At 41.2% G+C, this 27819-nt stretch overlaps 1 protein-coding gene across 2 annotated transcripts; it reads right to left on the bottom strand.

The window, feature by feature from the left end:
- Window positions 1-109: 109 nt before the first annotated feature.
- Window positions 110-22495, bottom strand: LOC113151370 (E3 ubiquitin-protein ligase TRIM36-like). 2 transcript variants are annotated; one of them, XM_026344338.1, is made up of 13 exons: window positions 22254-22495; window positions 18867-19101; window positions 12262-12608; window positions 11621-11767; window positions 10252-10347; window positions 9209-9346; window positions 8912-9027; window positions 7645-7766; window positions 4438-4555; window positions 4154-4359; window positions 2476-2659; window positions 1959-2072; window positions 110-1243 (listed from the first exon to the last, which is right to left on the bottom strand). In XM_026344338.1, the coding sequence occupies exons 1-13, from the start codon at window positions 22314-22316 to the stop codon at window positions 874-876; spliced, it is 2256 nt and encodes a 751-aa protein (XP_026200123.1). In that variant the 5' UTR covers window positions 22317-22495; the 3' UTR covers window positions 110-873. The 2 variants fall into 2 exon arrangements, with proteins under 2 accessions (XP_026200123.1, XP_026200124.1); XM_026344339.1 differs by lacking the exon at window positions 22254-22495 and adding an exon at window positions 19940-20112.
- Between the last annotated feature and the right edge of the window lie 5324 nt (window positions 22496-27819).

The following is a 27819-nucleotide window of genomic DNA, read 5'->3' as shown; positions in this document are numbered from 1 at the left end:
CAAGAGTGCAAACAGTGAGAGGCTTTTAAATCCAACTAACTACTCCAGGATCTGTGATGTCAGTGAAAGTGAACGCCTTTGAGAGTGACAGTGTAGGTAGTGATCAAAATGTGATATTCTTTTTAATCAGGTGCAAGGCTTCGTCATATTGTGCAAAAATAGCTCAACATAATTGTGGCAAAGATGGAAAGTAGTGTTTTCTGTGATACAGTCTACGGTAAATACGTTATAATAAATTCCATTAAATGGTAAAACTTCCTAACAGTGTTTGAAACCAAACTACACCTATAGTAAAAACCCACATACAGTATTTATGCCTAGTATTTGTGTAATGCTTGTGCAAGCCAATATGTGCTTGTTAGAGCAAACCAAGTGATCCATTCCTTTAAAAAAAAAATTAAAAATTAAAAAAGAAGGAAAAAGGAAAGGCACAAAGGCGCTATCTTCAAAGTAGCTACAAGGCTTTCTCAGGTCCACAAAGGTTACATCTAAACTTCTGATGCTACATTTAGACAAAATTACAGAAAAAAGCCCACGAAACAAAGACCACCTAATAATTAATACACTGAAAATTATAAATAACCTGGCCAAAAACAAAAGAAAGAGTATGCTTAAGCTTGGAGGCGTTTCCTGTTAAAATAAAGATTTGAAGATTTAACAACTTAACGTAATTGACAATTAAAACCAAAGACAAATAATTAGGAGACTTTGGTATGAAGACAAACCTTTCACATGTATACCAATTTCTCAAAGTCTCTCATTGTGTGGACACTGATATTAGTCTTAACTTAATGTGTGGATCATACATTATACATGCTCTTCTTAGAACATGCCAAAAGCTAAACAGATTCAGGTCCCAATGCATGAAGCCACTCAGAAGGTCAGTCTCTTAGCAGTGATGAACTCTTCCAGTTGAACCTTGCCGCTGCCCATGAGGCCAAAGGCTGGATACATCGTTCCCGAACAGTCCACCTGCCTCTCGTAAAGGCACCTCATAGTGTCGGCGTCATAAAAATACACGCGGCATGCATCATAATCCAGGCATACTCCCAGACGCTGGGGCATGGGAAGCACGCGATTCCCGGGATCTCCAGATGATGCGTTTGCTGTGGAGACAGAGGAGGAGGGAGATGCCTTGGGGATGAACAGTTTGCCCATGCCCATAGTGAGGAGCGTGAAGGGCTGAGAGAGTTCATAGCATGTGTCCTCGCTGCCACTGTCATGTCCACTGTCGTGGTCGTACCTGGAGGAAGAAAGGGAGGAGGGGTGAACAGATGTCAGCCAGAGCATGTGTAAAAGTAAGTTTTGTACAAAACTGTACATTAAGTCAACAACTAAAGAGAGCTTTCATTATTTTATCATTTATTTATCGATTATTTCTTCTAATAATGTTGTTTATTATACAAAAAGTGGATCCATCACAATTTCCTAAAACCTCAATGTGACGTCTTTAACTCTTATTTTTCTACAGTTGGTTTGAAACTGAATTTGTTGCCAATAATTATCAAGATTGTTACAGACTGATTTGAGAAGTATATTACTGTTTACTGAACCAGTCATCTCAAATAAGAACTTAGGTTGTTCTTGAATTCATTAATAATCCTAAATATTAGACTGCAACTAATGAATGGCTGAATACAGCCTTGTGTTGTGTGTATTATGTTAAAAAAACCAAAAAAAAACACAGAATTTCAACTGTATTTGCATTTGCTTGTGTTCTTTACATGATTTTACATGAGGTGACCCAGGGAGAAAGGCAGGCTTTGTCTGTGAGTAAGCTCTTTACAGGTTTACACTGGTTCTTACATAACAGGATTAGCTAGGACTCAAAACCTTTATCATTGTACTGCAATTGTGTCTGTATGTTGCAGTTTGTATTAAAACTGAAACCGTTTCTCCACTTGTCGATTGTAAATGAGAACTGTGTGTTTTACACCTAGAGATGTGTTTGCACTTACCTCGGGCTGCTGGTACCTCTGGGATTGTGAAACCATTCAAGCAGCTTTGAGTCAGAAGCCACTCCAACTTTAACCATGTAGGAGTACGGTTCCACCTTGAAGGCCCAATAGAATCTGCAAAACAAACAGTAAATCCATATTTGCAGGACTCAATGATCCCGACCCAACTCTTTGTCCACTGGTCCCCGTTTTCTGATGCATCCTGTGACATTGCTGGTCCTCACAGTGATTAATCACGTTCACTACTTTCTGACTGGAAGCTGATAAAGATGGTTCAGAAATCACCATGTCATTCTCCTGGGCTGAAAAATAAAAAGTTCTACCTCTGCTCAAACTCTTAAATATTTAATATCCAGACAGCATGAAATATTGATTGTCTAATGAGCAGAATACCAGACAGCTTCCAAATTGTGTCATTTTTACTTAGATTTAATTCAATTTAAGGGTTCATGCGTCTTTTTCTTTAAAGATAATTGCAGGCTGAGGCTAATATGTTGTTATCAAGCCTTTGACATACCTTCCCTGAGAGATGCCCGTGTCCCCAATTATGTAGTCTAGTCCAATGTAGCTGCCCGTCTGCACACGTTCTGCTGCTAGGAGAAAAGCCATGCCTGCTACACTTTCCACAGTGTCCCGGCGCTTGTTCAGAATGAGTCGCTCCGTACTGAATCCACATTTGTCACTGAACAGGAAACCAAAAGCTGTGCAAGACGTGTTAAGACAAGACAAATGGGTAGGAAATGGAAATGTGGGCAAGATGAGAGACATGGATGGGAAGGGGACAATAGAAGGAGAAGAGAAGAAAAAGTATAAGATAAGGTTTGAAAAGGAGAACCGGTTTGTTTGGTGTGCACACACACACACCATGCAAGTTTAACAGAAAACTAAATGGCCAACACACGAGGGCGCTATAACACAATATTAGCACGCTTACTTGCCATCATCACCATACAATTAAGAACAGCAGCCTAACGAGGCTGTACACTGGTTGCTTACACGCAGCTGCTATTTCTATTCATCAGTTCAAAATGCTGCCATTTCATGTGCGGTTATGTAGAAGGAACACACTAATAAAATGTAGGCTAGATTATAAACATAAGACCTCACATCAAATGCAGTACAGCATTAGAAATGTAAGAAAAAGCTTGGTGAGTGAAGATAAAAAAAAAAAAAAAAATTATCTTTAAGCTGCAAAAGAACTCGTGACATTTATCTAGAACTGATTCTATGAGCCATTTAAGACATAAGAAAATTTGAGCAAAGATAACTGATGCAGCATCACATTTCACATTGAAGACAAATATTAATATCACAACATGTTTCACAATATATAAATGCTGACTTGGCAACATAAAAGCTCTGATTACCATACAAACAGCAGCGTTTATGCACGCCTCCACAATCCCCTGACTCTTACACTTTCTGCCTGTATAATAAGTGAAAACGATCCAAATCAAGGGATTGATTCGAAGCAGAATATAAATCAGTCCTACAGTTCCTGTAAGAATATGACCTGGATTCAGGTTGAACAGATGGTTGGGATAATGATCATTTTTTATTAATTCCACCTTGCATCTGTCAGGCAAGCTCAAAATGCGAGTAACACATGCAACAGCAGGTTTCTTTTACAAACTGCCGTGCTGTACAACACCCTCCACCCCCCACAGACACAAAAGCTAAATTGGTTTCAGCCATATGAAACACAAAAGCCATTACCATGGTGACAAACTAAAAACGCCGCTGCGCTTCATTACCTCACATGACAAGAGAGAATTCAGACTTTAAAACAGTGAAGCATCTGTCATCTGATAATCACCCTAAAAAAAGAAAAAATAAATAAAATGGAGTCCAGTGCTTAACACTCCAGTGAGGACTCTGCAAGTGAAGGGGACAGAGAAGCTTAGCTGGTGCCGAGGCCAAAAGAGGCCCAGTTACAGGGGCTGGGTTTTCGAGAGTCGGGAGCTTAATCTAGTGCATAATTAATATTGTGTTAATTCATTAATGTACTTGGCACCAACAACAATAACACTGCTTGTATTGATTGAAATAAAAAACATTACTGCAGTCATCAGGTTTATGAGAACATTGGTTCCCTCCCTCTTCCAAGAACTCAGCAACCGCATTTCCACAGGGGGGAAAAATATGCAAACCAAAAATAAATAAATAAACTTGAGAGTCACACCTCTCAGACTTACCGGGTGCAGGTGGTGTGTGGAAGGTGACCTCTGGGCTGTAGGGGCTGAACATGGAGTTCCTGCAGCTTCGAACTCTGAACGAGTACAGGCTGTCAGGGTCCAGATCGAACACCACAGCGCTGGGACCATACACCTTGTCTGTAGCCTGCCAGACCCCACTGTCCTCACCATCCTCCTGGGACGGGGACCGACTCGGGCCCCCAAGTCTGGAGAAAAGACGATTACAGTCATACAACTTGTATTTAGATCTTCTTGCTGGTATTTCTTTGTATGTTTGCACCCACCTGCGGTACTCAAGCACATGATGATCTGTAGGGAGGTGATCTTCTGACAGTCTCCACCAGATTGAAGCCTCATTATAGACTCTGCTGTTGGAAAGGTCAATCAGAGGAGGATCCGGAACTGAACACAAGCAAGAAAGGGAACGAGGAAGAAAACCAAAACAAACAATTAGTAAAATGGAAACCGAGAAATGGCGAGAGTGAACATATCCCAATAACTTGAGCTTAAGCATATTAAGCTGTGCAAGTGCTGCAAAGATTGGATTGGTCAGGATTGGGGCTATCCACTGGGGACATAGAACAAGAGTGTTTTGAATAATGGCGCCTGTTAAGAGGTTTTTTTATACAGACATGCTGCCAGGAAATGCACTTTGTAAAGCACCTCCACCACCACCCCTCTCCTTCCTCCAGTGATTATCTTTTTACTTTCTCACTTACAGTTCTCAAGCTCATTTCTCCAGAAAGGGAATTGCATTACTGTAACCATGTAGGTCAGTGTCTTCCTCTCTAGGATCAAGGCACATTTCTTCCCACTTCTATCGCTAACCCTGTGAGAATACGCCTTTCATCTGTGATATTTTCCCCTCTCTCAATTCCTCATCCTTCACACTTTTGTCCATCTTTTGACTGCTCCAGTAGGACTGCTCACTGTTCACAATCGCTCCCTTTTTCCAAAGAGTGTCACCACTGCTGCTGAGCTTTCTGATCCCCCAAAGTCAACTGGCTAATCCTCAGCCTGTAAAGTCTTTCTCCCAGGCACAGCTCTCCTTCATGAGCTTGTGTCCTCTCCCAGCCTTGGGCACTTTCATTAACAATTATAACAACAAAGGTACACCTACACCTCTCCTCATGTTAGATGAGCAATAAGCAAGAAAAGTACTGTAATAATTTAGTACTTCAGAATAAATCCCATGCACGCCTTTGTGGAGACTAACCACTAATCCACTACACTGACAAAAACAATTTCATGTTTTCAACAGATGGAACAACAGGCTAGAACAAAAAGGGGCAGTCAGCCATCCAGCACAGCAGGTAGCAGCACAGTAAAAGACAGCACTATTGATCAGATACAGACAGGTAGCACCAAAGCCAAGTCATACAGCAGGGTGCAGCCTAGTTTCTCTTGTGCCCATTATCATTCCACTGCTCCTTCTGCGAATATGAAAGAACATTTAAATCCACTTAAGAGTGTTTATCAAGTTTAAACTTTAACTTAAAGTGGGAATAGTTGAGAACAGCTTTTCACTCACGCAGTGGAATAATAAAAACATCTTTACACTAAAAAGTTTTTCAAAACAAGTAAGAACTAAATGTGTTTTTGGTTGACTTAATGGATATAAACACAACCATGTACTATTTAAGGGCTTACAGGTACTATCCAGAGACTCTATAGTGGTTCTTCACTGTTGAAGACAAATTAAATTACTGCAGTATAGAAATGCAGCTTCTTTTCTCTCTTTGAGCTCACACTAAGAGCATCATTAACTCTCGCAGACCACTTAAATTAAAGACACACATCATAATGACAACCCAAAGCTGCTGCATGCAGCACTTTCCCCAAAACAGAGGAAGCAGTAAATCATGTAGGGTACATCTTTATATGGAAAACCAATTTTCTCTAAGGGGATCAATATTCTCTATAGTAGTTAGAGAAGCAATCTCATTACTGGAAGCTTTCTAGTCTAATCCCTACACAGGCAGGATTAAATCTGTGCGGGATGAGTGAAAAGAAGAGTTTACCTCCCCCACCCTGGAAGACTACCTTTGTTGTTGCTTTAAACAAGACCCTTAAAAAAATATCCAAAGAAGCACAATGAGACTGATTGTTTATCTATAAAGAAAACAGGAAAATAGACATTATCTTTAAAAACATAATAAAATAAAATCTCGATGGGATATTATGTAAAGATATGTCTGCATTAGCTCTTCTTGAACTGTAAATTATTCAGTTCAAATTCATTCTGTAAAACTATTCATTACACCTTTGTAAGAGTCCAATGTCCTTGAACAGTTTCTTGAAGTGGTTCCTTTATCAAAGTAACTCCACTGTAATTTATTTCAGGCGTCGAGACAGAGCTTACTGTAGCCTCCGACATGAATCTCATGGCACTGATTTTGAACAAACAGGGTTACTGTCCTGTTTTGCAATAAAAGCCCACAGCCACCATCTCATGTCACTCCTAGCTTTGTCGGCCATCTGTATTCTCTAAAACAGCTGTCAGACGTTAGGTTTCATCCACTTGAGGGATAATGACACTGTGCCAAGGCAAACCAGCCTAGTCTGCAATGTCAGCAACATTTATTTCCTTAATAATTTCATGTTGTTGATGCTTAAGTCAGACGCCACTCAAAGCTTAAGCCTTTTCTTTAAATCGATGCTGATCAGCTTGTCATTTACAGAGGAGCTGCTCTCAGGACCCCCAACCCCAAAACACTCGTCAACTGTCACTGACTAACCACGACTGAAAGACCTGTCACAACACTGTCACTATCTGCAACAAGGACACTCGATACTGCTCTCCCTCCCAGACACACAATGTTGTCAGGTTAGATACGATCGAGCCACACTTAAGGCATCTGAAGCAGGCCACAGCTGAATGTCACTAACCACCACTGCATTTCTAAAGACGACTCAATAATGGGCAAATTTTGATCTCCGTTTGTGGCAACCTCATTATTTCAACCTTTCATTATGTGTAAAGCCTTATTGAATCAGTTTCTTCTTGAAATAACCATCATCATCTGTCCTGGGAAACTTCTACCTGAGTAGTCTTTCACAGACCAAGCCTTTGGAGATCAGCAGACCAGAACAAAACTTCAGAGCAGTATAATCCTCTAGAAGCGCATCCAGTGTTCAACCTGTTTATCTAATTGAGCTGCCCACAAATGACCTCTGACCTTTTAGCACAGAACAGGTCCAGAGTGCAGCATGTCACGGAAAAGCAGCAACAAACCACTTCCTTTGGCCATGCTAGATTTTAGTCCACAGAACACATGAACAAAGACGGTCTTTATCCATGATAATGAATAGAAACAAATGTCCCCATATTTTCCTGACATGAAATGGTAACTTTTTCCAGTCTCAGCACTAATTTTAAGTACTGAAAATAAGTGTCAGAATAAATATTACATTAAATTATATTATGGAGCAAAATAGGAATAAAAGTGAGCATGCCATTTGAGAAAAATAAAAATAAATATGGATTGTACCTCCACCAAAGCACATCTCTTTGATGAGAGTTTCTTCCCTGGATGTGTCCAGCACAAACTCATCAAAGCACGGGTCAGCTGCAGGGTGGAAGGTCCGAAGAGATTCTGTGGCCTTCTGAATCCTGAAAAACATACAAGATATCATTTGATGAATTCCCTTATCGAGATTACTCCTTTACGTTCATTAAATACAGTATTGAGGCCATAAAAAGGAATCACTATTCATTCACATGTTTCATCTACTTTACTTTTGGTATGTCAACACATTGTATCTATATTTATTTTTCCTTCTATAATTGAAAATTTAGATTTAAAACCAAATCCTTGTCAACAGGGGGAAAAGTGAACAGGATGCAGTATCATGATCTTGAGAGTGAAAAGGCTCCCAGATTATCCAAAGCTGCTAATAGAGATCAATTAGTCAGCTTAGAGAGCAAAATGGTGACTGGACCGTTGACCGTTAAGTCTTCCTTTAACTGTCCTTGAGTTTGGTAACCTCTGTGCACGTGGCCTTGTGTGTTGTGACACACTCCAGTCACCGAAACACATAATCAGACTGATGGTCTCAAGATAAACAGACCAAACTGTGCCGATGAAATCTACTGGGAAACAAGGAGGTGTTGCCAACGATGAACTTTATGTGGACACGTCAAAATGAGTCATAACAGGAATCAATGTGTGACCGTTTAGCTTGTTTAATAATTAAGTTTATCTTCTGCAAACTGTAACTTCTTTTCATCTGGTAATGACTAAAAAATAAGCTGCTTATTTTTTTTTAATTTGTACATTTACAGTATTTAAGTGGTAAAACCTGTGAACTATAATTTCTACTGACTTCCTCTTACCGAGTTACACTGAAGCGGTGCTTAAGTGCAATGTTGGAAAACTCATCCATAAAAACACGATGACTGTACGGTAACTATTTACAAGCATTTCATCTCAGAATTCTCTCCTGACAAGTGCTTTTTGAGTTCATCATTTTAACATACAAGATAAAGCTACGCCTGTCATTTAAACACACTATCCCTTTTTCATCTCTAAACTTAAACAGTTCATTCATCTTTCATCATTCATCTCATTAATGCAATGCTTACAATGTGGCTCCTCTACATACCGGTCTCACTATTTTGAGGACCTTATTTAACAGTCTATAACTAAACATTGTTCTCAAAGTCCCTGAAGAACCTCGCCAACATACTATTACATTATCGAACAACATATTGAGTTAAAAAACATAAATCACTGCGTCTGCATCTTTCAGCTCTACCTGACATGCAGTTGCTTTGCAGTCTGTACGAAGCAGGACTGGTCCGTCTCTTTCAGCACCTCTTGAGCATAGCCCACTAGACCACTGTTCTCCAGCATGCCTTGGTACTCCTCCACCTGGGAAACAAACATTTGGGCAATTTGAAACCCTCCCAACAGCATTCTCAGAAAATAATGGTGTTTAACTCCCTGTTCAGACAGATCTAGGAAATTAAAATCAACCTCGCATCTCAATAGCCAATGTGATTAGTGAAGATTCGTGTATGTAGAAATTAAATTTAGTTCTAGTATTTTATACCTGCGTCTTGAGTTGGTCCAGGCGCCGGTTACGAGACTGTTCGATGGACCTCAGCATCTCCGATTTCCTCTCCTGCAGGGTCTCAAACAAACGCTCAAAGTGCTCGTTGGCTCGTCGCTCTGCTAGTTGGCCATTTTCCTAATGAGTCAACCACACCACATCATCATTACAATTAGTAACTATGTGAGGATTCCCCAAGACTGTTGAGAAAACTGTGACAGTACAGGTCTCATTCATCATCAACTCATCTCCAATCATCTAACATTAAAACGGTTTATTCACAGTTGCTTGAGTAAAATAAGCACTAAGTGTTACTGTAAACTCCCATTTCTAGGCGACCGTCAAACAAGCTGTCACACAATCACAATTAGATTATAAAAAGGGAACAACTAATGGAAAGAAAAGTGCATATTAAAAATAACAGCAGTTTCCATTTGTCACACAGACACTACTCCTATACTGAAAGTGTAAGGAAATTTGAACACCACCCATTTTGGAAAGCATCAAAGAAAAAAGGGGAACATGCTCCTACTGTAGGTCGAAACCCAGACATGCAAAGCCCGCGTTTCCCTGTTTGTGTGGTTTGCATACTGTTTGTTTAGGGACCTTCCTTGTTCATACACAGGCAATATGCAATTGTTCCTCAACTTAACAGACTGGTTTTGATAAAGCTATACAAATATTTGTATTCAATAAGAAGGTACAGCTAACTAAGCTTAACTGTATTTTCCTCACAGGGAGATGAGAGATGTTAACAGATACAAGAATTCCCCTTTGAAGTCAAGTTTAGGAAAAGAAAGTGAAACTAAAAATACAAAAATCTAAATCCGATATTTAAAAAATAAATAAATAAAAAAAAATTTAAAAAAGGCCTGAAGTAACCCCCTTTTACAGGATTAATGGGTTAAATGCGGGAAGATAAGAGAACAACAAACAGATGAGGATAATTATTTATGGAAAAATAAAATAAAAGACAATATCAGAGACAATATCAAGTACGTTTTGGGTGTTTGCGTTGCAGCAGCATGAGTCAGCTCTCTCACCTCAGTCTGACTGATGAGCAGCTCAAGCTCAGTAATCTGAGTCCTGACCCGGTCCTCTTTACTGATGAGGTAATGGATACTCTTGGCCAGTTTCTCCTGATGAGAGGAAGGAAAAAAAATAAATAAAGAATCAGCAGCCTTTAAAGCGAATTCCATGAGGTCTTAAACTCTAAAACACATGGACACAACTAAGCTGTGGATATATTGAAAATGTCATTTAAACAACTCCCATTGTCCCAGTAAGTATCAAAAAGGTATTAGCTCTGATGTGATGTGCAGAGTTTCCTGTACAACACAGTCTGAGAGGCTGTTTCAGTACGTGTCAGGTATCAAACAACATCCACTGCAGTATCACAATAATATGACCGTGCATTACTGTTCCAAGGAACCGTAACCCAAATTACATTCTGGCTGACAAAGGTTTCCGGACATCGGATACGCCTTTCAACTGTTTGAAGATACAATGCTAACAAAAATCATAGGGAACAAATGGTCTCATTAAATATTTAGCACCATAGTTCTTGTGCTAATGCAGACCGGAAGATTGAATTTCACACAGATTCTGTCTCGTCTTGCTGAGTCACCCAGCCCCGTGTTAACTATGATGGAGTGTTCAGAGCAACAAGATTAAATTACTTTTCCATATATTTTGCTTAGAACCCAAATCTGTTTAGATATTGTGTTGTTACAGCAACCAGAAAGTCCTTCAATACAATCTCCTGACGTATGCACATAAGCAAAACCAAACACAGACTGAAATTCATTCTACTCAGTGGCAAAAATCTGATGACCACACACGACGCCAATTAGTTTTACCCAGTAGCCAAGCCTGGGTGTGGGTTTCCAAACAAAGAGAGGTTGATGTCAATGGCCCAGTACATGTCAGCACAGGTACAGGTCGGGCATTAACAATACAACAGGAGATGAGAGATTCAGGGACCAGTCAGTAGGCGGTAAAGCACAACAAAACTAGTTATTAAAGATCTTTTGTTGTATAGTTTAGATATGATCCAATACTGCTCACTAATAAATGGAAAGATATTACTCAGGTTATTAAAGGCACTGATCTGAGAATCTCTTTTGAAGGAATCCTTATTTGAACTAATACATTTTAAATGTCTGTCAGTGTATGATGGCAAAGACTTGTATATTGTACCATTTAAAACTTAATATGTGACAATATAATAAATAATATCAATAAATCCATGGTTCACAGCTGCTTTGCTTAACCATGATCACTTTAAGCACATAAAATAACTTCTGCATTGTATTCAAGCTCTGTTTAATCCTTGTTACTATATGCCCATTCAGAATTAGTCATCAGATAACACATAACCCGACAAAGACGTAACGGGAATCCCACTGGTACCTTGAGGATCTTGTACGCACTGCTCATGGAGGTGACTTTGTGGTTGGCGTGGGACCCTCCCAGTTTGCAGAGGTGACACACAGGTCGTCTGCAGACCTCACAGTACATGTTCACCTTCTCCATTTCATGCTCCGGACACATAAGCACCTGGGATATTTAAGAGAATAACTGGTTAAAACTGAATTAATAAATGCACTGGTATATTAAACTGCAGTAGTGTGTGGCAGAGATTACTGCGTGCTGCTTTTAAACTGCAGTGATCAACACACTAAAGAGGAACAAGATGACAGCTACTTTCAAAGTATCTAGACAGCTCTCTGTAGCCCATTTCCTGATGAGTCTTAAAATAGAAGTTCAAATAGCACATTTTACTGGCAAGATCCCCATCAGAGGTAGTGAGAGACGAAACTGCAGTTTGATCAACAGACTGCAAGTGAAAGACAATATATTGACAGGTACAGCAAAACACAGATAGCGACAGATTGCCAGTATTCACGTTTGATTCATTTAAAAAGACAGAGAAAGGCCAAATCTATACATTACATGTGGTTTATCTTGACTCATGTGACTCAAGTTATCACCAGTAAATGTTCATAGTCCAAGTGTGTGTCTTTGAGTCTTTAGGAAATGAGGATACTTGCCTTTGGCCTAAAGTTTGTTGTGGGACCAACATATTCATGCTGAGCTTTGGGTGTGCCCCAGGGATGGTGCAGCTTGAAACACTCGTTGCAGTAGCTGGCCTTGCAGTCCATACAGCTCTTAGTAGCCTCCTGCTGCTGTGGAGGCTTACAGATGTTACACATGATCGCGATGGCTGCTCGGGCCGCCTGGCGGTAGCGCTCGACGATGCTTTCCAGAGTGAAGTTGCGGAACAACATACTGATGCCACGCTCACCGAGGTCTATGTCATGTTGGCAGCCCGGGCATGGGATAGTGGTGACCCGGGGAGTCACAGACCCCCTGCGCCACCCCGGGGATGAGATAGAGCCTGGAGGGGAGGAGAGGAGGTCAAGTGAGAACAGATCATGTGTAATCCATAGCCTTGGGTCACCCAGTTTACCGTCTTGCCTGAGGCTCTATTTTGACGTGAACAACAATGTTCTTTGACTTCAAATTACACTGAAGTAATAGTTTCCAAGAGAATCAAATGGGGGCTTTGATAAATGTGAACCCCCACTTGTGTTCAACAGATTCTGGGCTGAGTTTCACAAAAGCAGAATTACATCATTAGCACCGAGTGGCCAAGTATGATTTTGAAGCAAAAAATGTCTTTGATGGGCCGTGTGGACAGACCAAGTCTTCACAAATAGGGCCTCAGCATGTCTCCCTTCCTGCTTTTCTTCCACAGTGACAACTGCTCGGTAGACATGTGGATATATGGAGCAAAACACCAACACAGGCAATGTATCGAGAAGTCGTCACAAAGGGAAACAAGTCCAGGAAGAGAGACAATGCAAGAATCCTGGGACAGGCTGAGGGGTGATGGTAGAGGATAGTCATGGGAAGGATAGCATCCTTGGCGCTTATGGAGAATCCATTTTACACTGCAAGTCAATCAGAGTTTACCACAGGACTATTTAAGTGCTTACAATGACCTGGACAAGTGAAATAACGTCCGAGAAAATAAAAATGACAAACCATGACATTAACATCAAGCAATGTAACTGAATTACATGGCGTGAAGCACAACTTAAAAGTTTGAAATACAAAAATTTCCAGCAACTGAACATTAAACACCACATGTCCAGTTCAAAGCACACTTATTTTCACAGAACAAAACTCTTCTTAAAGCAAAACTGCTTTGAAGAGTTTCCCACAATATGCTTGTTACTAATGCGGGAACATTGTAACAAGGCGTCAACACAGTAATGTGAAGGTGGAAACACAAGGTCACATCACAGACGCAAGCTGGGTCTGTAAAACATGGTTACCACACACGTAAAGCCAGCAAACTGAAGTCAACACACATAAAAAAATAAATGAATAATTAAAAAAATATTGCGTCACGTTTGTGGGGAACAGGGGAAGCGAGGAGTGCTGGATTTATCTCAGTTTGCAAGCCAGTTTTTCCACCACTCCGTTTCTGAGGACCTGGAAATTAAATCAAACACTCCTCAGGTAAGCGAAATACAGGGAAACCATTTCAGAACAGCACTTCGGAAAGAAAAGGTGCAGCTGAGGGAAAAGCAGTGACAGAGCAGAAAACATACAGTATGCGGTGTGTAGCCATGTGCATGCTGTGTGAAGGAGTGATGTGAGCCGATCTGAAGAGCGACAGTGCGGGGACAGTTTTCTACGCCTGACAAACTAACTATGAGCTTAGTTTTTCCTCCCACAGGTTTACTGCTCTTCCTACTTGAATTCATATCACACGGGGTGCGACAGTCTAATTAAAAAGTCTAATGACTTGTTAAGACGAGGGAGGTCACTGGATGAAAGTCTGGCAGAAAGTCTGCATTTTTTTAAAAATCAATTAGTGAAGCAGACGGCCCGTTACTAACGGGGAGCGTGTGTACGCATGTGCGGCGCAGTGACTCAGTTTCTCTGGTCAGGCCTGAGCAAATGAGCAGCAGACAGGAGAGGCCTGCAGCAAAGTGTGTGTGTGTGTGTGTGTGTGTGTGTGTGTGTGTGTGTGTGTGTGTGTGCGCGCAGGTGTTTGTGTATCTGCAGAAGGAGGCAAAGTCAAAGGCAGAAACTGATGAGTCACTGCAAAGCAAGTCAGCGTTTTATGTTTTACTCTGCACAATTCTTATGTCCAACAGAGTCAATTACACAGAGGGAATCTTGTCTAGTATTCATAGACCTCTTAGTTTTTCCATTCCTAATACAAATATAAATCTGTGATCCGACATTTGATCTGACATTTTACTATCCAACCAAACATTTGGATTGACACTGTGACCCAAAGAGGGATTTATATGAATATAAAATAATACTTGGGAATACTAACAAATTAGCAAATGTAAAGTATAATTCAAATATAAATCCAATGCGAGTCCATCTATTGGGAAAGAAATGTTTATATATTGCAAATCTAAATTTGCTGCTACATTTACTTAGACATCCAATGAGCTAATAACTTCATAAATTGGCTTTACAATAATAACAAGAGAGTTAGAGACTTGACTAATCATGCCCAAAATGATTAATAAGTAATAAACAGGTATCTGTTATTAGAAACCTTTGGTCAGACACCAGTTATTGTGAGGTAAGCATTTATAGTTCTCTAAAGGCAAGCCCAAACATAATGCAAGTTTCCTCCAGTATGTGTGGGTTTGGCTCAGTAACAACAGCTCTCCATGTCAGCGTTACAAATTTAATGCAATGCTTAGCTACAGAGACACCAGGGGTTTAGGAACACACACACATTCCTGTCCTACTTCAACTCCTAGGAAACATACTCAACCGTTTCTCACCAGTTTCAGCCTAACAAGTCACAGTTGTTTGGACTTTACTTACAAAATCAAGTTTAAAAAAAGAAATACAGAAGATATTCATCTCTTCTTACTTCATCCAGGCATCTTTAAAGGCTTTGAGAGAAAAATCGAATCATTTTATGCTCTGTGGACATTTAAGGGACATTGTTCTTGACGTCAGTCTCCTGAAAAGTGTATTTTTTACTTAACCAGTGTTGTGAGTTTGTATGATTGTGCTGTCGAGGCTAATGTGGACTTAGCAGAGAAAAAGGTAGAACCAAACTAGGGTTTCACAGGAGGTCTAGTAACACTGTACTCACTACTATAGCTACTCAAAACACGGAGCCCGCGTCTACCTCGATTTCCAAACGACCTTCGAACTGTGGCTGCAAGCAATGAACAGAGAAGTGAGGTGAGACCAACAAGAAAAATGAAACAATTAATAACGTGAAGTGACATGTGAGACCATTTTTGTAGACATCATGACACTGGAGGAACAAAGCACACTTAAAATTAAACTGCACAAAACTTGTAATTAAAAATAAATAAATGCAGTAATGCAGTTCAGAGTGAAATACAAAACAAAGTGCTTAAACAAAATGTACACAGTATATAAAGTTATTGAAACACAATTAACTCTTGATCGGTGCACTTAACACATAATGTATATTTGAGCACAAATACACTCACGCCTGTATGGCAGATAAGAAGGGAGCCCCAGAACACCATTAGCTTATCTCAAGTAGCATTAAAGCAGGGGTTCACAATTGTTCCTCTACAAGGAAATTGTCAGGTGCCTATATGAACACTGAAACAAGTTCGACTTGCTGCAAATAGCAGCCTTTAAAGGAACCCTCCAAACGGTGTTGCATATGTAACTGGGGGCTAATCCGCAGTCGCCCCTCTGTGCAAAAATGTATTAGTTTCTCTGAAGACAAAATGCTTCCAAACTTGTGAAATGATCCATCATGCTGTGTCTCCGTCCTAATCGAGATAACAGACCTGATTTAGGAGACTATTATGTATGTGTCCGAAATCATTCCCCATTTACTGTTTAATCCACTATATATAAGGTGTTCATTATTTTGTAGTGGTGTTTTAATGATGTTCATTCAAAGATCAAATATAACAATGAAGTGCACGACATGCACGCCTCTTCTGCCAACGGTCCCACACTGCACAACTTTCAGAAATGTATATATTATATAATTATATTAGCGATGACACAATGTAATGAGTAGCAACTGTCTGAAATCTCAATTTACTTCTCACTACACTTCTTCATCTACATTACATAGGGAGTAGTGAATCAGTCTTTATGCCAAGCTAAGCAACTTTTAGCTGTAGCGTAGCCAAAAATGCACGAGTGGTCACCCATCAACTGTTTTTAATCAAATTAATATTTCCCTCAACATGCCAAACGGTTCTTTCAAGAGCGTATGGCAACAGAGTGCACTTCTCAAGAGTTAGCCGTTGAACATAAATGCATCATGCTCTCTTTTAACGACAGTGACGTAAAGTAGGATGAATTTAATAAATAATTCTAATGAGGTTTTAGTAACTGCCTTCCTCTGCACAAGCACAGAAAGGTTTGTCCAAGCTGTGCATCGATAAATATAGCTGTTAGTCTTTTCTTTCTCTCCCTTCACTCTAATCCCTCAGTCATTCCTTACAGGCAGGTTGTATCACCATGACTCCCGGTGATCTGATCTCCCACTGCTAGAGGCAGAATCACTGTGTTGTTGGAGGTAGTGTCCTCATAACAACCTCCAAGGTCTCAAATCTAAATATTATAAACACGCTGAGAATTTGTGTTTGGAAACATGCTGATTAAATGCACTTAACACTGTAACAAATAATCCCCAAGGGAATGCCAGTTATAAAAGACCCATTGGTAGTTTATGTAGACTGGACCGAGTTTCTTTATGGACAGACAAACTATTAAAATAGTGCATTTAACTAATTTAACCGACTTAAAACACAGTGCACCAATTTACATTTAGACTGGGTTTCAGCAAGGTGTGAAGTTTGTTTATGCAACAGCAGGATTGGATTATTTCCTGCATCAACAGATGAAGTTCGGCCAGTAAAGAATGAACTCATTCAGGTTGCAGGGTGGGTGGAGGGGGGTCTGAATGAGAGAGGCAGTGTTTGAGGACCCGGCCTCAGTGTGCTGGAGCCACATCTGAATAGCTCCCAAAAAGCTGTTCACCTCACTGTACTCTGAGGATCTTTTCAGCTCGGATCCTCTGGTTTATATTCGCAGTGTTGCTCTGAGGCAGTTTGGCCTGTTGAGCAGCACCAAACGCCACAGTTTCATCCTGTATGAGGTTCTGAATAGACATGTAAACCATCTATCCGTACTTTGCATTAACAACAGCAGATGTTGGTCTGTGCAGTATACTGTTTTTAGTTAATGTACAAGAAAAATAAATATGTAAATTTGCCATTAAATAATAGGTAGTACATCCAAATATTTCATCCAATACTTGTACTGTTGTAAATTGAATACTAGACATACAGCATTTCTTTCTGAAGTGTTGCCGTATATCGTTCACCACCATCTTGGCCAAGATCGACACTTCTATTTGCTTTATGTTGAGTATACTTTACTTTTCCCAACATACTCAAACAATATGTGTGCAGTATGGATGTAGCACTGAATAAGCACAGGAATTGATCTGCATTATCAAACCAAAGACACATTTAAAGTAAAAGTAAAGAAAAGCACACATAAGTATAAATGAGACACCATCGTTATGGAAAATGGCCCAGACCTGTGGCAGCCTTATGTTCCACAGCGTTGTTCAAGCCTTAGACACTGACCTGCTCAAGCTCGCTGCAACAGTGCCATGTGTCTAGCACGAACCTAAAAATGTTCTAACAACTCATTTAACTCATTTCCCTTCCTTCAGCCCGGCCTGGTTTTTAAGAGTTTAAAGACATATGTACGTGCGCCTGTACATCCAATTAAAGAAATTGATAGCTACTCTTCTCTCTGTTCCTAAAATATTTTCAAATTGATGCACGAGCCCTTGCACGCTTGAAGGCGGTGTTTGATGCCCCTGGGCTAACAAAAGGCAGACAGTGAAAAACGATTAAGGGCTTGAGTGAGCTCGTCAACATTTCTTTTCTCCTGGTAGACAAAACTACGGCTCGTCAAGTTCCCCTGCGGTCTCTCTGATGAAAAGCAGACAGGATTAAAAGAGAAGCAGTGATGACTGGTGATATTATGGCTAAGTGCTAAAATGATCATTTCTTATGTTTGTTCTGGTTTATCTGGGACAAGAGAGGGAGGAGGGGCACTGGTCTGAAACCCAGATATCGTACAATAAAGCTTGGCCCAGATTTTTGTCTTGCTCACAGCAAGTTTCTATTAATCCTATTCACTCTCAATCTTAAATTTGCATTGGTTAAAAATTTGCTTATTGGTTCATGAAATCCTCTTCACAATGGCACTACTGCCCTTTTTAGATGCCTTTCAGTTTCTATTTGTAGTGACATTTCATTATTTGGGAAATATAAGCCTTTTGTCTTTTTCTATAGAGGTCAAACCATTGAAACCTGTTGAAACTGAAAAGTGACGTTAAGGGAATCGAGGGGGAAGACCAACAGGGACATCTCCACACTTCTATTGCAAATGGTCTGAAATGTATTTGATACTTTAATTTTAAGCTCATTAGCTTCCATCAGCTCACATACAGTAATCGACTGGCCGACACACTGTTGTTTAGCTCCTTTAACCCTGGAGCAACATGAGATCCAATTTCCTGCGCCAACCTATACACAACAAAATAAAACATTTTCTTGGTCCTTACCCTGACACCCACCTGATCTCACAAGCCTGTCTAGCCTCTCCATGGACGGGGAGGGCACCCTGGACCTGGGGCTGCCCGGCATCGAGCACTCGGAGCCGGCATCGAAAGAGTCCTCATGGTTCAGCATCAGCAGCTCTCTGACACACTTGTGGCAGATGCTGTGCTGGCAGGGCAGGATGAGCGGGTGGGTGAAGAGCTCCTTACAGATCGGGCAGATCAGCTCCCTCTCGATGTTCTTGATCGGAACCTGGAGATGGAGACGTGACGATTGAAATCTTCCACACAGAAACTAGTGCTTTCACGTTTGGGTCTTTGCACGAGACACACCACACGTCATACACACATACATACATAAAGAAGACACAAAAACCAGCAAGTTAAAGACAAACAGCGTGACAGCTCAGTCTGAAAGGAGAAAAGCATGCAGCTGCCTTTGACTGTCACATCAGCCTAGCCACCATTAGGATATGTCTGTGGAGATAATTAGATTAAACAGCTCTACTCATACAACTAGAAATGTGTATCGCCTGCACCTGAAGCTGTGTCAGTGAGGGGAACATGACTGTCCTTCCAGTGTGAAGGCCAGATTCATTCATTATCTTATGGATCCAGTCCACAGCAGTGTGTTTAGCTCCTCTGATAACGCAACATTACATAAGAGCGGATTAAACCCGGCTAAATATAGACAAACAGTGAAATCACACGACTCCGACGGCTCACGTTTAAAAGATCAGATGTTTCTACCTCATCCACCGGGAGTGTGATCAGCTCATTTCCTTCAGCTGGTGGGAGTAAAACCCCCCCAACACCACCACCACTCTCCACCACCACCTCCACCCCTGGTGAAGATGATCCTCCCTGCGCTCGTGCAAAACTTCACTAAACCCGCACGTGTTAAAGGACAATAGAGGAAGTTAAAGGAGAGGAGACAACAAGGCGGCTGGTCAGAGGCAGAAGTGACGGAGAAAAAGCTCCAACTCCACACTCACAGCAGGGGGGGGGGGGCAGCTCTCCGACAAAGACCGGTCTCCACACGGACCGGGTTTTGGTTTTTTTTTTAAATCATCTTCCCGACTCTCACTTACCCCATTAATGCTGCTGCGCCGCTTCTCCACCGACATGACGAGGCCCCAAGAAAACACACACCAACAACAGAGGTAATAACAAATATGTACATATAAATAAAAACAACTGATCCGACGTTTGGTGTTCCGGCTAAAAACAACTTCTCGCGGCGGAGCAGGAGATGCCGACGCGGAGCGACGAGAGCATTTAAATAGAGAGATGACGCTGCGCTGTGGTGAATCAGCAGCCAATGTACTGCTGCAGTGAGGGGGGGAGGGGGGGAGGAGGGAGAGGGGGAGGGGGGGAGCCTCATCTCCATAGTAACCACTGCTGCCTTCAAGGGCCCCACGTAAACTTATTTAAGTCTGGGGCCATGGGGGGTCAGTCTGCACTGGTTTGCATGCAGCATACTGTTCTGTATCTAATACGTTCCTGTTAGACACACAAAAAAAAGATGATATAAGATATTATATTGTGCTTTTGTGCACTGACACTAAATGAATTGCAATAAAATGCAGCACGTATGCAGCGCGTGTCTAATAATGCACCAAAAGAGAAAGTACACGCAACGTGCAGCATAGACAACTGTGCAGCACTTTACATGTGCTTTACTGTTGCAGCACACAATGCAAATACCTTTGCAGCTCCCACAAGTATGAGTGCAACAGAGGTTCAATCAACGTCTACATTTCCATATAATATGCACTTTCTGCCACAGTTTTTCAACATGAAATGGTCTCTTTGAATATTCTCTGGGTGTCTGTGGGGACCTACACACCCCGTGAGAGACAAAACTCAGGGGAGGGAAGAGGAGCTTGTCTTCTGTCAGCTAACACATCCAAATGTTTCCATAGAATTCTCCAGTATTTTCAAAGGTTTGATCTACTTTCATTCTCAGAGTAAATGGTTACTTAAAATGTCAGCGTTTTCAGCATAAAGAAGAATTTGATGTCATGTTTATGTTGTTTGGTGCATTTCCACAGACTAGATTCACTGAACGTTTCTCCATGTTTCTGTCTCACACAGCTTGTGACAGTCAGTTTCGCACTACATGTGATCTTAATTTTGCTCATTCTCTCTAGTCAATGTGACACTACACAGTTAAGAGTAAACCTTGTTGCCCATAAAGCAAGACGGGCCTAATTAAAATTGGAAATATCACTGAATTCAGTAATCATAGCCAGCCAGTGAGTCAATCGCGTGCCCAGTGTGCTCTTTTTTCCATTACACACAAAACACACGCAGCTTGTGCATGCATGGATGAATCTATGCCATGTTGTGTGAGCAGGAGAGACACACTCCAGCACATTCTGCCAGTCGGAAATGGGCGAAAAACATGTAGACCCCCTCGTTATACTGACACATACACACCTCAGTAACCCAGTGCGCCATCTCCCTACCCAGCTGCAGCCAACTGTCCCACATAACCAATTGACAGGAGCCTGTGATCTGCCTGCAGCACAATCTAACTACCAAGACACTCGGGGACTGAAGCCACTAATTCAACCCTTCATGTTCACGTTTTTATCTAAGAATAGAATAGAAGACCCAGCTCGACTTCAGATTAAAGCAGATTAGGAAGATTAAGTCAATACTTTTTACAGGAATAGAATAAGAAAGAATAGTAGTGAATGTGTGGGTGTATCCATACAGTTAATAGTAATATTGTAATATACTAATCTAAATAGAAGTGGTTTGGCAAAGAATAGAATAGAATAGATTAGAATAGAATAGAATCAGTGGATCTATGCAGACTGTTAATGTTATACTTAAGATAACGTTACAATGTTAGAATGGACAGGTTTAGATAGTAGTATAATACTACTGGGATAATGAATAAAGAATAATATTAATACAGTCAGAGTTGTTGAATAAATTCAGTGACATCAGTAGAAACAATGGAATAGAAAAGAACAGAGTACAATAGAAGATATAGCTGCTTGACTTGTCTGTTCATAGACTATTTAATTCAATTAACTGAAGAAGGTTTATTAGGCTACTGGTCAGTGTTGGATTATATCATAATATAAATGGTTAATAGAATGAAAATAAAATAAATAGATTCGTTTAAATATGGTCAGTATATCAGAGGCATTCACCTGACACGTGAATAGGTGTGATTTCAACTATTGATGGATAATAACAGCATATTACAGCATCAGAATAGTGGAGCTGGTAACAGAATACAATAGAATACAATAGAATAGAATAGGCAGTGGTCTAAGCCTGCCAGCCTCCCTCTCCACCCACTGACAGCTACTGATCCTGCAGGAGCATGTAGACAGACACACCGCTTCTGTCACAGGGACCATAAATCATCCGGCTCAGACTCACCTCTCCCCGCTCGATTCGCTCCACGATGCTGACGAACTCCGTCATGTCCTCAGAGTCCGACATGGCTGCAGATGATGGTGCTGGTTGTACAGTATCGAGACCGGTCAAAATAGTAAAATAGATATGTATTTATAAAAACAAACAAGCAGGAAAACCGCAGGATCAAAGGCTTCCCAGCTTCACTCAGGAGGAGAGGTAACATCAAGAGGGAAAGGCCGCTCCTCTGTGCACATCCCCAGCTCCATCCTCTCTCCTCCCTCCCTCTCTGTGTGTCAGTAAAATCCACGGTACATGCGCCAGCCGCAAGAAGTCTATTTGAATTTACTTTTCTTCGACTTGCACAGAAAACCCCGCCCTCGCCCCCCCCACCCCTTTCAGTACTGTACCATCTCCCTCCTCCTCTTCCACATCATCCCTCAGCGGCGATATCTCGACTCACAAGGCTCTTTGTTTCCCCCCTGATCTGTCATCCATCAATCCACAGTGGATACCTTCTTTTATCCATCAGTCAGCAGAAATAGTCCCAATAATCTAAATCTAAAAGATGTAAGGGGCGGGGTGGGGGTGGAGGGGGGGTCTTAAATCTGTCGGTGCTGCGTTCAGTCGAGCGCCTTTACGCACGGCTGGCAGCGCGCTCATGTGTTGCTTTATGATTTCTGCTCATTGAGACCCAAACATCAGACTCAGTGCGGCTTGTTTTTTTTTTTTTTTTTGTTGTTGTCGGGAGGCTTTTGGGAGGAGCCCACCTGTTTTCTGGAAACAGGAGCCTCCTCCTGAGTGTGGCCGACTGAAATAGAGACCTGCTTCACGCATGAGCAGGAATGTGAGGCGACAGTGTGAGGCCGGATTAAGTTCGTGTTTTCTAATTTTTTTCTGGCAATGCCACTTGTTCCGCGTCACCAGATGGCCTCATGGCTTCATGCAGAGACATATTCCACCCCATTGAGCATGTGGTGGGGACGAACGGGCAGACTGCCCCGACGGAGCAAACGGTGCGTGACAAAATAATGTAAACAGTGTTTCCAAAAAGATCCCAAACACTGAGATGATCACTGCTAACTGACTGCGCTAAGTAACAGGGTTGGTTTTTATTACAGCTGCAGTAGATTCTTAGGACAAAGATGAGGCCAGTGCTTATGAGTAATATCTGTGGAGATCACACTCAAGTGCCCCATAAAAGAGCCACATAACTGAGTGTCAGTGCCCCACACGTGGCTGAATAATCAATACAACACACTGACTGATGCGTTTTACAAGGTGCAATTGATTAAAGTTAAATAACTACAGAGAGACGTGCTGTCTAAGCACATATACTGTGCAGTAAGTTCAACTCTGATCTGTGTGGATCATTAAAAATGAGTCATTCGGATCACATGAAGTCGAGCTGTAAACACACTGCATTTGTGTGGTAGCAACAAATCCACAGAAGAAACATCCAAACAACAGAGAATGGAAACAGCTCCCCGTCTCCCGGGTTTGTGCCTCACAAAGTAAACTGTAACTTGATGTTAGAAAGGAAAAAATAAATCTGAGTCAGTTAACCAAACTGCATTTAAACTTTTAAAGATGACTTCCGCCCAGCCTAGTTTGTGGTTTAGGATTACATGTCTCATGGGGAAGTGTGGAGCCATACAGGTACACGTACATTGTCTGCTCAACAAGGGATCGTAACCACACCCAAACTACAGCTGCAGCAGGCTGTCAGGGGAAGACATTTACAATCTGTGTTCACAGGGGAATAAAATACATTTTAAAACCTGTTTTTATTATTATTGCTTTGTAAACAACTACTCATCATGACATAGGTCAATCAAGTGTTAAAATTTTATTATATCCAGATTAAATCTGTAAGTGCCAACAGAGCCCACGTTTCCTCATCAGTGCCAGCAGTGAAGTCTGTGAGTGTGCTATGCAGCTCCCAGGTGGGTGGGTGGGTGTGTTTGCATGTGTGTATCCAGTGAACAAATTAGGGTAAGGGTTGACCAGTTGTCATCTCAGAAGTTAAAAATAGAGCTACAACAACTCAGAGTAATCGAGCCACTTAGATCCTGCTGTGAGACAAAATAAGGACCCAGTCTGTAGTGAGACACAAAGATAAGGTAGCACTAATAATAATATTAAAGCTTAAGATTTAGTTGCAAATCCTTTGCCTGTAATAACTGCATTAAGACCCATTGACATCACCGAACCTTTGCATTCTTCTTTTGTGATGCTTTTAAAGGCTTTCACTGCAGCCTCTCAGCTGTTGTTTGTTTTGGGAGGGTTACTCCCTTCAGTCTCCTCTTCAGCAGGTAAAATGCTCTATAGGGTTTGAGTCTGGACGCTGACTTGTCCAGTCTAAAACCTTTCGCTTTGTACCCCTGATGAACTCCTGTGTTGTTTTGGCTCATGATCTTGCTGCATGATGAAGGATCTCCCAGTCAGTGTAGCTGCAGCTTTCTTATAATTGGTAGACAAAATGTTTCTGTAGAAGATGACCTGGAAATAAAAGCTTGAATGTTGATCTTTTGTCTTATTCATCTTTTGATGTCAAACTCAAATGTTTACGGTCTACAGCAAAACTTAAGGAACCAGACTCACTGTTCTAACACATTTGGAGACAAATGTACCCACAAAAATCAAAAACAATCTTAAAAGTTAGCACATTTATTTACCATAAATACAGTATGCACTGCCAAGCTACAATCAACATAACACATCCTCAAATTCAAAGTACTATGATACATCACATATGAACATTTGCATATTCAGTTCCTACAACTGTCTCAGTGATGTAGCTGTAAACGTTTTTTTTTTCTCATCTTGAGCACTTGCACAATAGATGTCACATATTTATAGACATTTACATATTTATCTACACTCAATATTTCTACAAAGCATAGAAAAAATAAATTCCATTACATTTATAGGTACATTATGTATATCAGTGTTCTGATCTACCATTTGCGACATTTTGGCTGCATCTTAAACGACTAACTTCTCCGGAGCAGCTGTCCACAGCTGTCACTGCAGCTGTCACGAAAACGCAAAGCCACGGTCCCCCTGTTTTCATGCTGCGAGTCAGGGAGCATCAACTGCAGTGTGACGTGGCAAAAAAGGAGAGACACACTTTAACAACTGCTGAGGTGCAGCTTTCATCTGCGGTAAGTGGCGGATCCACCATCCAATCTTATTTGAGTAAGCATTTATGGATCCTGCCACCATGAATTTGTCCGTCCTTCCCGAACCTCGTAATCGATCAGATACGGAGGGACAAAGACAAATCTAGGGAGAACTGCTCCCACCAGTCAGTTTCTGTTAAGAATAAGTGAGATCAACAAAGACTGAAGCAGGAAAAACAGCTCGTAAGTGCTCTAACTGCTGAATGTGTATGAAGATTCAGGGCACCGCTTCTCTCCAGGCAACACTTCAGTTCAGTGTCAAAGCCAGTTTAAACATGCTGTACGTGTAGTGAAATCAGAAGTAAGAGAGCATTCAGAGGGCAGTGACCCAGAACAATGTTGCATGAGGCACATTTCAGACTCAAGTCTACGTGAGCGGGCGTGTCATGTGACCTGGCCTATGTTCAGAAGATGCATGAGAGACATGGCTATTCAATTTCAACTGATCTGGCTCCACAGTGGCGATGGTCAGGACCTCTCAGATCTTCTACAGATTTAGGATACTTCATAACTACACCAAAAAGAATGTACACCAGAATATTTTACAGTATGATGGTTGATTGGATGGTCCACATTTTGTGGAGGGGGGTGGTATTATGGCATTACAGACTCAGTTCGGCAAAATAATTTGCGGTAACTCAAAGCGTTCGTAGAAACTAGCAGGAGAGACATCAGCAAGATTAACTGCAACAAAGGTTATTGCCTGGCTAAACATTAACATAAAAAGTAATACAGCAACAACAGAAGCAATGGCCTAGAAAGCACGTATTTCTGCACCACAACAAGGATATATAACACTAGGGCCGGGGCCAGGACGCAGGGAGGAGATCGCAGACTCCGACAGTCTACTTTTAATAATAGATGTAGCAGATTATTTATTTATTCACCTCTCCCCTGCTCTCTCCTTTCCACTGTCTGCCTGGTCTGATTTCTAAATCTAAAAAAAGAGGTGTGTGCTGGTGGGAAGGGAGGCGCGGGTAGCATCAGAGATTATACTATTTTTATATCCAGTAGAGAACACAGTAGACTCCCTCAGGTAACATGTAGTAGGCAGACTTCACCTGCTGTGATACTGTCCCCTCCTCTCTCGACGGGAATCTGAACTAATGTGAAGCACTAATGTAATGAGTAGGCGGGGGAAAAACTCAACTATCACCATATTAAGATCGCACTCGATTTCAAAACTATAAACTCCCAAATTGTGAATAAGAAAGGGCAATAAGACAGGAAGAGTCAATGAGCAGGATTACAAAACGGTGTCATGTGTCAGTGGAAGTCAACAGTTTCCAATTCAAAGGGAAGTTGAGCATAACAATTATTCCTGTAGTCTGACTCTCAGTGACAACTTCTGCTCATGTGCATTGTTCTCTTCGTGTGCCTGCATCCTATCTGTTCTAAAAAAGAAAAAAAAGTCAATAATGTTCCCTGAATACATTTCCGCAAGACATGTTGCCACAATCTCATCCTGCTCTTATTGTTTTGTGGTTGCCTGGTGCCTTGAAGGAAGGTTTTTTCTGATCAGTTCAGGGTTCAGGACTCGGGATGGAGATCTGCTGCTAAAATTAGCAGCTACTACCTTGGAGCAAAACAGGGATTTTCCCCTTCATACCACTCTCTGGCAGGATGAGACTTGTAGTTGAACTCACTTTTTAATCTTCTTTTTAGGAGGCTTTGATTTTTCCCGCAACAGCATTCATAGATTTGCCCTTTAGGGTAAATGTTTGTTCTTAACGGCCTTTACTGTGAATTTCACCCCAGCAGTTTTATTATCATTAAAATCACAGAACAACGCCTACAGTGGTGAAACTGTAAGATGCTGAAGAGCTGCTGAGAAACCCAGGGGAGTAAACCTGCTAGGCTGGTATCACCGCTGAGAGTCGAGAGCTTGAGGCTTTCATGAGGTCCAAAAGCAATGCAAGGATGGAGGTGATATGAGGGCAGCGAAGAAAGCACAGTATTTACTGAGTTTTCTGTCTGAGAACGCAGAAATGGTAAAGTAAAGGAAACATACATGTTTCTACATTTACCCCAAAATTAAGACGGGGGCTATGTCATTCATTCATGAACACAATTTAATCTCAACCTATTTATGTGCTATATATGTTTTTTTTTTTTAAAGGTAGTGATATTATTCAGCAAGGAAAGCTAGGAAATTCACATGAAATCAGAACAGCCAACTCAAAAACCATAAAGTCCCTCAGAACCATTAAAAAGACCACCGCATGCTGCGATGTGCAGCGAGTCAGCAATGTTCAGGATTTACATCAGATTGTGTTGATGCGTCTAAAGAAAACTGAACCTCTAAATCATCTCAATGTGAAACACTGGCAAAAATTGAGGCATCACATTTTTTCCAAGTCTCCAGTGACTTTTAAATTTAAATTTCTGGCACATGCTTTATTCCC

This window comes from Anabas testudineus, chromosome 9 (assembly GCF_900324465.2).
Source record: "Anabas testudineus chromosome 9, fAnaTes1.2, whole genome shotgun sequence".
NCBI lineage: Eukaryota > Metazoa > Chordata > Actinopteri > Anabantiformes > Anabantidae > Anabas > Anabas testudineus.
Note: the sequence above shows the minus strand (reverse complement) of the source record. Positions and strands in the feature narration are given on the sequence as shown.

Excerpts from the sequence above, each read along its gene's own strand:
- LOC113151370 (XM_026344338.1), bottom strand. The coding sequence starts at position 22,316 with ATGTCGGACTCTGAGGACATGACGGAGTTCGTCAGCATCGTGGAGCGA. Across the intron at positions 9,347-10,251 it reads TGCTCATCAGTCAGACTGAG|GAAAATGGCCAACTAGCAGA; the intron begins GTGAGAGAGCTG and ends TTGACTCATTAG. Across the intron at positions 4,360-4,437 it reads CATGTGCTTGAGTACCGCAG|ACTTGGGGGCCCGAGTCGGT; the intron begins GTGGGTGCAAAC and ends TCTTTTCTCCAG.